Raw genomic sequence first — 12,519 nt, forward strand, 5'->3', positions numbered from 1 at the left:
TGACAGGCGGTTTACTAAAGGTGCAACATTGGGGCCACGCATCCAACAGCGCCGCAGGAATTTAAAGTTGAGCTTATAGTCCGACTGCTCCATCTCGGACTGGATCTCACACCTGCTCTGGAGCTGGTTTGGCCACCATGGAGGTCCGGTGGACTGGGGCAGTCAGTGTCATCCTGTCTGCACTGTTTGGTAATGTATTACCATGCTGTTATATACTGTATTAGCTATATTAGATGTAAGATATTAGATGCTAGATATGTTAGATATTATATTAGACATCAGCATATTACAGTACAACGATGTTGTAATGGGCCAACCCATCTTCTAATATACTGTTGCAAAAGCAATATGTTGGTCTCTAAAATCTGAATGTAGCTGTGAAGGCTGCTCATCTTATAGGGCCAGTATTAGACTACATTCATACATAGTTTTTTAAAGTTGTCACATATAAGTCGATGAAAATAGACCCTGTTTGGTGCCTCACTTAGATAAATTGAGCTCTTTGTGTGATGGCACTACAACAATAACAACCTGATCTATTTTACCATCTGCAGTGCCATCATAACTCAATCTGAACATGTCATAGTTGAGGCTTTATGCATTGTGCTAACCTTTGTGTAACAAAGTGTTAAAACCAAGGCAGATTTGATGCACTGCTGCTCTGCTGCATGACCTTGACAGTTACACACCATAACTTCACAAAGGATACACCACTGTGTTCGAGATGCAGGCAGGCATTTGGATTTGCTTGGTCAACCTAAGCCACTGAATTCCTTCATTCTACAGTGACTTCCTGGTGCCCTCTGCACTTCCTGGTGTATGGTTACAGTATCACAGCGCATTTCTCCTTGTACAATTTACACAAATGTCATTGCAGTGACTTTGTTACAGCATGTTACACATGGGGATCGCATGAATAGAAAAGTCTCTGATGCTTTATGTATAGGTTTAATCAACATGTAACATTAACAAGGCATCATTCTATCATAAATTATCATTGTGGCCACATAATTATTCCTGTTGTTTCCTGTGAACTAGGGTTGTGGTCTATCCAGGCCCTAGAGATGAACGTTGGCAAAATACCTTTTCTGGAGGCAGTCAACGGCAGCACTGTCATGTTGCCTTGTACATACTTCAGCTGCATTGGCATTAAAAACCTTTATTTCAGCTGGAGTTTCAATGAAAGCGGCACGATGCAGAAGGTGATTCTTTTGTTGTGGCTGTTTTGCTCCAAATGATTTTTGATCCTGGGTGTGACTTAGACGACTGTTTGTGTTGCAGGTGTGTGATTCAACGATCGCCACTGAAGGTGTGCTGCCCAATGTAGCCATATACAGAGACCGAGTGACTTTTATAGGGATGAATCGTGAAAACAACATCTCCATCATGCTCTGGAACATTACGTTTGAGGACGCCGGACAGTACACCTGCTATGGAGTTAACCCAAAGGAAAAGGGGAAGAATCACAGTGCCATTTTTAGTCTCTATGTGGTGGAAGAGTGTAAGTGGCAGTACATACTTATTCACACAAATACAGGTGAAATTAAAAGCAGATCCCCCAAAATCAAGTAGAACCAATTAAACCAATTCATCATTAAAAAACATGTCTTTCACTTAGTTATGGCTTGAATTTTGTGCTACTGTGGACCATTATTCATTTACTCTCTCTCACTCACTCAGTGGTGGTGATAAGCTCCTCTGTTGTTTCAATAAGCCTCTGCAAAGTCAATAGATCCAGTGAAGCATTAATTTTTCACCAAAATGTTGCACTGATGATGGAACCACAGCACAAAGCCTGCTCCAGCACATCCCAACTCTGTGGTGGCCAATCCATGTGAGAAAATGATGTCTCATGCTCCCTTAGCCACTGTTTCTCAATGTGAGCCCCCTAAATCCTGCCATTGTTATCTCACTGAATAAACCCGAGTCATAAGGAAAGATGAAATCCATTGATGGAATAACCTGGTCATTCCAGATGTTCAGATCGTCAGCTGAACCTAGACCTGAGCAACTACAGTAACCCCAGATCATAACAGTTAGTTAAATCCAGTTTTTCTCAAACTATGGTACGGCCGGGTGTCACTGGTGGTATGTCAGCTGCTTCAGGACTTCAGAATCCTGTGCAGGTCTATTTATAGTATAACTTTTGTGTTTGTCCTCTTTTTTGTTGGATGTTGTTTAGCCTTATTTTAGACTGGTCTTTCCCTAGTTTAGATTAGATCCGGCTCAACTTTTGTCCTGGTATAGTTCGGTTAAAGGGCATATTTTCTTATGGTTTGATGTAATGACGCAATGAAAAATGACTCATTCTCACACCACATAGTGCACCATTTAGATCTTGGACCAAATCCCACTCTGATCGGACCTTCCCACTGCTGCTGTGATAATACTTCTGATTCATAGCGTTATTTTAGTGATATGGTATATAGCTGTTCTCAGAAATGATTGGTTTTTTGATATTTTGGTTTCTTGAAACAATTTATTGGGGACCTCCGGGCGCCTCTGGACAGAAGTCTGGGGGGGCTCGTGAAGATGCACACTGTTGTTGTGTCCTTGGGCAAGACACTGCCCCCACCTTGCCTCCAGTGTCTACATACATTGGTGAATGAGTGAGAGAATGAATGGGTGAGTGGTTCCTTACTGTAATAAAGCACTTTGGGCCTAATGAAGGTAGAACCATTTACCATTTAATAGAAGCTTAAACACCATGTAAATATTGTTTGCCCTTAGATAAAAGACATAACCAACCCGTGTCTTTGCTTTGTTCATGTTTATTTTTGTTTTAATTGTTTTTCTGCAGTGAAGGTTGTGGACAAAACCTTAACCATCATCATCGCCTCATGTGTCGGTGGAGCTATTGCACTGTTAATGGGCTTCATGTTGATCAAGAATTTCACGCTCTTTGTTCTTGCCAAACTTGAGGAGAAAAAGTAAGATTTCTTTTTTTTAAATAAAAGACCATTTCTTTCATTCTTGTGCTTTTCTGGTTGAATAAAGGTGCAGTGAAACTGACTTTCTCTCTTTCTGCAGTAAGGAGTGCCTTGTAACTTCATCAGGGATTGACAACACAGAAAATGGCCTCTCAGGATCCAAAGCTGACTCAAAGCCAACACCAAAAAAGAAATGAGAAAGTGCATGTATGTACAGTATGTATGATCATACAAGTGCTTACAACTCTGGACCTTTTTTGCATATTTATATAATGCTCACATGCTACGCAAAAACAGACATGGGGATCTGATCTGGGATCTGAAAAACGTGCCTGGCTGTGGCCTTTTTATATATAAACAAAAAGCTTTGACAATATTGAAAAAAAGTGCAAGTAATGCCTCTTATTGCAAAATTACACTGGTAAACTCTTCATGATTACTCAAGACTTTGTCTAGAATCATAAACGTACTTAAAAAGGTAATCATATCTTGAGACAATAGGCATTTATTTATTAACCCATATTTTTTTTGTGTACAGGAGCCTTGACAAGTTTATGCTTAAGAAAGAAAATATTTATTTTATTATTGCTGGGCTGAACATTAACATGTACTGAAGGCCCTTAAAATATGTCAATTAGCTTTAAAAAGAATAGCGCCAGTTCTTACGTATATAACCTGTTTTCTTTCTTCTTCTTTTTTAAATCCCCGGCCTATTAATACTTACTAACCAAAAATAGTTAAAACCAAATGTAGAAATAAACAAAGGTATCTGTAAAGGAAAAGTGCACAGTAGCAATAGAATTACCCACTGTTCTGATAAAACATCCAGACGATGCTGCTTTTAGGATGACACCAATTAATTTAATGCATGTGCAGCGCCTCTGGCCAAAGTTAGACATTGTGCATTAAAAGAGGAAAGCGAGTGATACATGACACTAGTAGTGCTAGCTTTAGCTGCAGCTTTTGTATATTCCATCAAAACCAAGAAGTCATCATTGTTAACCAAGGCCATACATAACCATCTACTGATGTTGTACGGTTTGCCTCAAACACAAAGCAAACTGTCACAACCAATACTCACTCTGGCTCTTTATTGCACCTTTGGGAGCTTCATCACATGGGCGCCCGGTAAAGTGAGAGAGAGCTGTGGATAAGTTTTAAAACGGGAAAATGAATGCTTTTAATGCAGCCTTTGTTTAACAGATTGTGACAGTGATTCCTTGATTTAACTTGTGTTATGCGCACATTGGAAACTGTAGCAGATGTTGCACATCTTAGACTATGAATGTCTGTTAACATTACCTCTAGAGACAGAGACAGACACTGTGTCTTTGGCAGGTTTAAAGGTTGGCTACCTCTGCAGTAGACCTCATATTGTAAAGACCTTGTGTAGGCCTGTTCTTGAACATTATTGGAAATATGTTTTTATGTGCCTCATGTCTTCAATCACTGAACTGAAGCAATACTGTATTAAGTGACACTTGAAGCTATCAGCATTTCATGTATGTGGGGCTTGAATGAGTGTTGCAAATAACAAAGGAAGCCCTTATTACAAGTATTAAAAGTTAGTTGCAGGCAGCCATAGTCCCTTTAATATCTCACTGAAATGATGAGCGAAGGCTACATTTGACCTGAACATGTTTTTGTTTAATTCAGACAGCAACACGCTGTAACTTTAGGGACTTTATGTGCACTTTGTTTCTTTACAAATTATTTGACAAGGCAACAAATCTATGCAAACTTAATGGTATGGTATACTCAATGGTGTGCCAATTTAAGTTATAAGCAATACAAAACAGAAACTTGCACCAGCTACTTTGAATCTTTAATTTAAGGATGTGGGATTAAAAGGGAACATCCACAGAGAAGCAAGAGTAGAGTTGTGCCCCTGTCACTTGATAAGCTTGCAGTACAGGCTATGCTCTTAAAACCATACAGTGTTACTGCTTACAATACTGCAATACAATGTAAAGTAAAATGCTCTGGCTCGCTCTAAAAAGATGTTCCATTTTAGCCTTCATCCATGCACATGAGCTGTTGGTCTCTCGTAAGAGACAAATATCTAATAAAGTTCAAATCTATTTTGTGACGTCTCTGGTTCATTGCCACATTACAGGGGTGTCCTGGGCTCATACTGAACACTGTATGACGCAGTTAAGAATTTGATTTCACAGCGCAAGTATAATCACTGTGACCACTATACTATACTTGTAGCAACATTTACATTAGGCTTACAGTAATTTCAATTATGCAGCCGGAAACTAAAGCCTGGGGCAGTGTCACTCGACAAGCAGCTTGTATCGACGGAACCATAGACTATGGACACACCGTTATAGGATGTTTTACTGCCCCCTACGGGCAAATCTTTTGTTTCTCACATAGGCTACTTGTTTAAAGCAAAAACACATGTTTAGCAGATCTTTAAGAATCGCTGCAGATCATTACAAAATGTATTATGGAATCGTTTTAATTTAGACGTTGAATGTCTGAAATTACAACATTTCTCATCGATTTAACTTGAGGTGAGAAAAGCCAAAATGCTCTTGTCTTGTTTGCTTTTTTAATTGTATTTATTTATTTTAGTTTGGGGATGCTTTTATAGACGCATTGAGTTGCCTTGTGGTCGAAATGCGTGGTATAAATAAAGTTGCCTTGCCTTTGCCTTGGCTAATGCCACGGTTAAAGCCAGGCTGATAAACCCAATGTTTTACTTTATTTTCTATCCCCAAACATTATTATCGACTATGTGTCAAATGGAATTATTAATGTAAACATTTTGTTCAGAATTCCTCTTTATTTTGATGTAGCTTGTGTCGGCCAGCAGAGGGCAGCAGTATACCGTCTGTGAGCAGCATGTGGACAACCGCAAAACAAGGACACGAGGTGGAGCTGACCCCGGAGTTAAGTTCAAGGACAGCCGGTGTTCAATAATTGATCCTACAGCTCTGGACAGGCAGGTAGGCCCGGGCCAAGTTACCCTCACGCGCATTGGGCTGAACCCTCATTCAGCACTAGGACACGTTGATCCCTGTTTTCAAACACAAAAGACAGACTGTGTGTGTATTTTAGCCAGCATTAGTTTAAACAGTGTAGTTAAATACATGTCTGAACTTTTGCAGCTTGAACAGCATCTGAAACAGGTTTAGGGCCTGTGGAAGTTTCCAAGTGCAGATTCTTCCTGCCTAGTGGTACTTGGTAAAAGTGCATTGTTCTACTGATTTTCAGATTTCTTTCTTTATTTGTCCCATTGAAATAAATAGTTGTTTCTAACAAATCCATTTAATCTCATCTCACTCACTATTTTTTTTAAATCAAAACATGCCCAAAGTTGCCGCGCGCTGTCTCCAATGTGCAGATTTCGCCTCGCTTATGCCGACATGTTACGTTTTTCAATTGTGTCTCTACGTTTGAATTGGCACATCGCCGTACAACCTCGCACTTCGCTTCGGTCTCTCCCTGTTGCGCAAATGTCTATGCATTCCGAGGTTCTCAGAGACAAAGAACACCGTGTTTAATCTGTCTGACGCGCAGGCCTTTTTCATCACAAAAAATAGTAATGATTAAAAAAATAATGATAGCAATTAATGGCATAACAAACGTTGGCTGTTTGCCCTGTCGTTCAGAAACTGCTTATATCCACATTGTGTTCAGGAGGATACGCGGTCTTCTGGGGCGCACATAGGTGCGCTCTCCAAGGTGCTGAGATATCCCTCTGCAAAAAACCTCCGCTCAAGCATTTTGGACACAAGCGAAGTCTATTCCAGTGGTTTTCCAAACTGAAGCATGTTTTCTGTGAGCTCTCCGTCGGTGTTTGATTAGGAGATGGATTTGTATTCACACTAGTGTTGGGAAGAGAGGAGGGACTTGGGCGGGGCTGGGCTTCCTCTCATTTTCCCTCCATGCTTAACGGGGCAGCAGGGCTGGAGAGACCTCCGGGGAGCACAGTCGCCAGTCCAGCACGGAGACCTGCCTGGCCAAAAAAAACGCGCCTCACATTTGCCAGGATTGCCAAAAATTCACGAAAAATATACCTGCTATTTATGGCATGTTGCTTGTAACTTTACTCCTGTTGTACTCTCTCCAAGAAGGTAAGACAATAACGATGTTTTATTATTATTCCAATCTTGTTCCAAAACTGTGCGCTGACTGATGTGTATAAGCCTAAGTTGTAAACGCCTCATATTAAGTTGAAAAAAGTAGCATTCATTGGAGAAAAAACGTAGATTTGACGGATGCTTGGATTCTGCTCTGTTGTGGATGCCATCCATGCAACTGGAAAATCAATGTGCTCAATTAATTAATTGATACCTAAACATCTCAATACAGGCTTAAGTAAAAACACAAATAGAAAATTGTAATAAAAAAGGTGTTGGTTTTGCACCAGATGCAGACTGTGCTTGTGGACGCTCATGGAGGGTAGCACGGATTGTTTTCGCATTACCAACTCCATTTATGAATATGTAAAATGGCTGAATAGGGAGGAATAAGGTGCAAATCGAGCGACGAGGAAAAAGAAAAGAGCGGTTTTCCATTGCAACTGTTCTTTATTCATTTTGGATGCAATTTTCCCAAAAATCCTACTTCTGGAAAGTTTTGGTAGATTTCTTTATTTTTAGTCACGTCCTGGGCAAATTGTTGTTGTTTAGTGTGGATAGATTTGGCACAATTTACCAAAAGACTTGTGTGAGGGGAACGGGCATTGTACACTTTTACGTTTAATGCAATGATTGCTGGTGCAATTTTGGTGAATTATAGGCCTATTGACAACACGGGCCCTATTACTTTAATTTACACTTCACATAAAGACCTCAAGTAGCCCCTTGCATTTACGAAAATACCTTTCATTTATCTGCTGTGTCCCAAATTTCCTTTGTACATTTTAATGACGACTTTTGATGAGGTTCTTTGTTGATTTTTGTTGCGTTTATAGGAAATTCCTGACCCTATTGTGAAGTGAATCTTCTGGTATAACGGTGTACTTAATCCTGAACAAATCTGCGGTAAAAATAACAAATTCACCGCGTGTGGCTTAGAGCTTGTTCTGGGCCTGTGTTTATGTCGCTTGATTGAAGCCATGTTTGCGCATGTTTGGCCATTAGCACACACTTTGGAAAGGTGCGAAAATTATAAAGAGCGCGTTTCGATGAATTGACTGCGTGCAAAGAACATGGCTGTTCTCGATGCAAACGAGGCTCTGGTTAATCAAACGGAGGCCTTTGGTTGCTATGCATTGGAACATTTATTTCATTGAAAAAGATGTTGCCAAATTAAATAGACTGCGTTTTCTTGTTCTCAAAATAAGTTCTTGCTCCACACTCTGTGCAGCCTGGGCCTCGTGGCAGGATTTTAAAACATGATTAACTGCAGCTAAATGTGCTTTTGTTTTCTTTTAATAATATGCAAACCCTTTATTGCACGAAATACGGCCGTGCAGGGCGCGGGTGCAGATGAGACACTTGCCCGGTCATGTTCCTCGCACCTGGACCCTGCGCAGACGGGCACGCGCCAGGCTTGCGCGTGTCACAGTTTGAGTTTGTATTGACTGCATTTTATGTTGTGCTATTGAAGGAAGGACCGAGACTCAGTCAGTCCAAGTCCGAGTCGTATTAATTTTATACATTGAAAAAATAAATGTTATTAGGCCTATTAGAGGAGGAACACTTTTGATTCTCCAAAGTTGCTGGTAAAGTTTACACTTTAGTAACTATGGCTAAGCCACATTAAATATTTTTCATCTAAAGCTCCCTCAGTTGCACATTTTAATTAACTGCTGCATACTAATTAAATTGACCATTTTCATGTCTAAGGCCTTAAAGGCCTTAACATGTCTGGATAATTTTAATCAGCAATATTGTACCACTAAATGCTTTATTTAAATAAGGAAACAGTGAGCATCTGTCCTCGTGCACTCTCTGTGCTCACACCCCTTCAAATATGCAAGTGCCCCCCTCCCTGTTCCCAGTGCAATTCCCTTAGCAGCTTTTGCAATGCAGCACAATTATAAACACAACCTGAGACACCTCAATGACAGCTCTACGTCGTCCAGAGATGCCAGTCAGAGGAAGGGCACAGGTCGCCTCAATTTGTTCTATCCAAACTCAAGATATTGCGGGGTTTTTTATTGCAGAATAATCCCATGAAAACGGCACACTCTCATTGTTGATCACTTATTTTATTATGTTATTCAGGATTATTATTTCTAATCAATGCTTTATTAATGAACTCTGATAAAATATATTTCTATGAAATGTTAAACGATGTAGTTATCAGTTAGTGCCCGGACTCGTGTGGTCAAATAGCTGACAGATACAGCACTTTCCTTTGCTTACTAATTGCAATTGCATCAAAGCCATATTTCAATTTCATTTAATTTATGCCCATATTCATTCATAGCATTTTATCCTAAATGTGTTTGCAAATATGTTCAAACAATCACTACAAACTTAAACCTCAATTGAAACATGCACCAGGGTTTAACGAGAGCTCCCTTTTAACCAATGAAAATTTGTTACTAAATAAAGCTCTCAAATTTGATTGGGCACCAGCTATGCACATTTCCAAAATATAGCTTTGCAGCAACTGTCAAATCCGGAAGCAAGTAGTTGTTTTTGTTGAATTTCTCCATCTCCATCTTTCTCTCCATCCATCGCTCGCTCCCTCCGCTGCTTCCTATCGCAGTTACTCCCCTCCCTCTTACCCTCATCACTAGGCAGAATTAAAGGTTGGGGGAGGGGCAGTTTATGCAGACTGTGCTGGGACTTGTGATCCACAGATTTGATATTCACATTAACAGAGAAACTGGCTGCTTTGATGTGAGGGGGGGCAGGTCCCATGGGACTGCTGAAGTAGCACACTTTTTTTTTTTTTTACTGACACAGCACAGGCCACAAGGGGAGAGGGGGGGGGGGTTCATGGCGGTGGGTGGGGTGGGTAATGCATTGTTGGGGACAGGGTGTTCGCTAAGACACAAAGTGGGGGCACTTCTTTTTCATTGATTAGATCTAACCTCACCAACCTGAACCCTCCTTCTCCACCCACCAGCCACCTACTTAGGCCCCTACCCAGAGGATTATCCATAAGCTTACACCTATCTTTTCTCCGCTCCACAGCCCACCAATATTCAATTCACACCCTTTACATAGTGCCTCCTCCCACTGCCTGGTCCATGTTATCGCATGCATTCGCCGCGCCTCTGCCGTACTAACACCACTCACAACTTCGTGGCGCCTTGTGAGTAAACCTTGAAAGGATGTGAAGTGACTGGATAGATGTATGGTCTGTTTGGCAGTATAACAAAATAAGAAGATCTTTTGTTATTTAACATGTGAAGATGAACTTTATGAGATTGCTTATCAGACAGAGTTAATTATTCATCATTGGGAGATATCGGAAAGTAACATTTGCATGGTTTAGGCTTTCGTCACAGTTAAAAAAGTCTGTTTTTGTGAAACATTGAGGGCGCTAAGGTTTGTTTACTTCCTCAGCACAATGCGGTCCCGTGCTCGCTGCTGTGACACACACACACACACGTTCTGGAGAGCCGTAGATCAGCTGCATTATGCATGATGAAACCTTGCATTGCATAGGTTATGACTTGTGCTCCTCAGACATACATATTCATGCCCGCCTCTCTGGCAGGATGTATAAAATAGTGGCAGCTACTGTGACAGTCTCAGCTTTAGCTCCAGTGCGGCAGGAGCCAGCGAGGAGCCTTCCTCTCTTCTGTGTCTGAACGAGGCTGATGAAGCCTCCTGGGCACAGGTGAAGGTTTGGTCAGCAGCTGCAAAAATGTTGGTGCGGTTTTAAGTTTGCACTACAGAGGTGCTTGCAGACAGCAACATGTAACAGCGACGAAGAAAAACCTGGTTGTTTCGTACAAAGGTCATCTATAAAACATTTTCAACATAGTAGTTTCTACGAATCCAGAATGTATTTGACTGTGTGTGCCTGGAGTTTGTGAGAATAATTCTGAGCTACTTCTCATTAGGTTGGTTGGACAGAACAAAAGTTTATCTTAAAATGTGTTATCATTTTAGATATAGTATCATTTAGTTACTAATTATTTTTATCTTTAGTATACACAGGCCATCATACTGTGCTGAGAGAGAATTTCTTTGCCAAGTATTGAAGTGTTTTTGAAATATAAGCCTTCTTTGTCATTGCTCAATCAAAAAGTGCTTAGGAAGTATTTTCATGTGTGTAAACTGTTAACAAATGTAACAAAAATGTGTTAGTTATAATGAAAAATATTGTTTTGATTACCATAATGACTTCTTTGTTAGGCCATTGCCTGTAGTTACAAAGTATTTAGTCATCTTTATGGAATAATATCAATGCTACTGCATAACTCACAGAACAGTTTCAGTTTTCTCTCACCCAAACTTAAGTTTATTTGGATTTTGACTAGACTGCTTTTAACTTGAATATGGGATAAACGCGCACCTGCCCGTTTCCATTTCATCTTTTTTCTTGTGTGCTAAGGCCATGTGTTTTCAGTGTCTGGTGTTGTATCAATGTGGCCATTTTATAAAGATTAATTATGTGAAAGTTTCTAAATATAGACCGTTCTGTGGGTCACTGTTGTCAGGTTAAATTGCGGCAGTATTTTATGCAGTCACCATTTTTGAGTGCCAGCACTGCCATGGCAACGCGGTGCGCTCCTCCCAGTGTGACGGAGCTGTGTTTGTGTGCCTGTCTATTGAGTGCACGTGGCGACAGCCTGTGAGTGGCAGGAGTTTGCTCTGATCCCCTTTCTACTCCACTTTCCCCTCCATCAGCCCCTGCTTCCCCCAGCCCCCAGTGCCCAACGCCCCCAGGGCACATAATCTACTGTGAGCGCGGTTGCACCAGTGCCCACTCCCCCATTCGAAGCTTTCAGGGTGACCCCTTACTTCTCCACTTTAGTCCTGTCCCCCCATTGGGAGATTATACATATTGCAATCTTTAATATGGGCTTTATGCTCAGGGGCCATTATCAGTAATCTGCGGAGGGGAGGGAGTCTGACCTGGTTTCTGCCACACCAACACTGGACAGCAGACACATTCATACCATCTGTAACATGCTGCCCAGCTTCATCAATCTCTCACTCGGGACAGTACTTCAGTGATAAGATACAGCAATCACTCACTTACCTTATTTGTTGTAGAAAGCTGCATCTTTCTCCAGTCTGTTGCCTTGAGCAGCTGATTCAGATGATGCCAGGCTTTATTTGTTACTGGTTTTTCTGTCAACATCATCCATAGATTCATGTCTCTTTACATTAAACAGCCTGATACCAAGTTATTGTAGCAAAGCGAGATGCCGTGTGCTCAACATTACAAAAAGAAAAACACTATGTACATAATGGTTGTGAGTGTTAACCTATGGGATCTGAAGGCTAGCAGTCAAATCATATTTTACTTTGGTTGCTCTCAAACTTACCACCTTATTAAATATTTGACCTTCCATGAAACATCAGGGCAAGATCAAGATGAAATCAGGACAAAACTTAGGCTAGAAAGTGTCTAAAATACTCCTAAATTGGAATAAATATGTATAAAGTGCTTACAGGTGCCCCTCAGTATTACAGCGTATCAAGTAGATTTAATG

The 12,519-nt window shown here is 40.8% G+C and overlaps 2 protein-coding genes across 4 annotated transcripts in view; both read left to right on the forward strand.

Moving 5' to 3' along the window:
- Positions 1 to 164: 164 nt before the first annotated feature.
- scn4bb (sodium channel, voltage-gated, type IV, beta b) lies at positions 165 to 3,294 on the forward strand. The gene is made up of 5 exons (XM_079566967.1): positions 165 to 189; positions 1,039 to 1,202; positions 1,282 to 1,501; positions 2,801 to 2,930; positions 3,031 to 3,294. The coding sequence occupies exons 2-5, from the start codon at positions 1,065 to 1,067 to the stop codon at positions 3,125 to 3,127; spliced, it is 585 nt and encodes a 194-aa protein (XP_079423093.1). The 5' UTR covers positions 165 to 189; positions 1,039 to 1,064; the 3' UTR covers positions 3,128 to 3,294.
- A 3,300-nt stretch (positions 3,295 to 6,594) lies between these two features.
- Positions 6,595 to 12,519, forward strand: part of LOC306970069 (cell adhesion molecule DSCAML1-like) — a 41,249-nt gene continuing 35,324 nt past the window's right edge. The window contains exon 1 of one of the 3 annotated variants that reach the window (XM_079565902.1): positions 6,595 to 7,018. In XM_079565902.1, coding sequence (XP_079422028.1) covers positions 6,976 to 7,018 — 43 coding nt within the window. In that variant the 5' untranslated portion in view covers positions 6,595 to 6,975. The remainder of the gene's footprint in view (positions 7,019 to 12,519) is intronic. The other 2 variants (XM_079565901.1, XM_079565900.1) reach the window with 2 other exon arrangements.

The sequence above is a fragment of the Gobius niger genome, assembly GCF_951799975.1.
Source record: "Gobius niger genome assembly, chromosome: 11".
NCBI classification, from domain to species: Eukaryota; Metazoa; Chordata; class Actinopteri; order Gobiiformes; family Gobiidae; genus Gobius; species Gobius niger.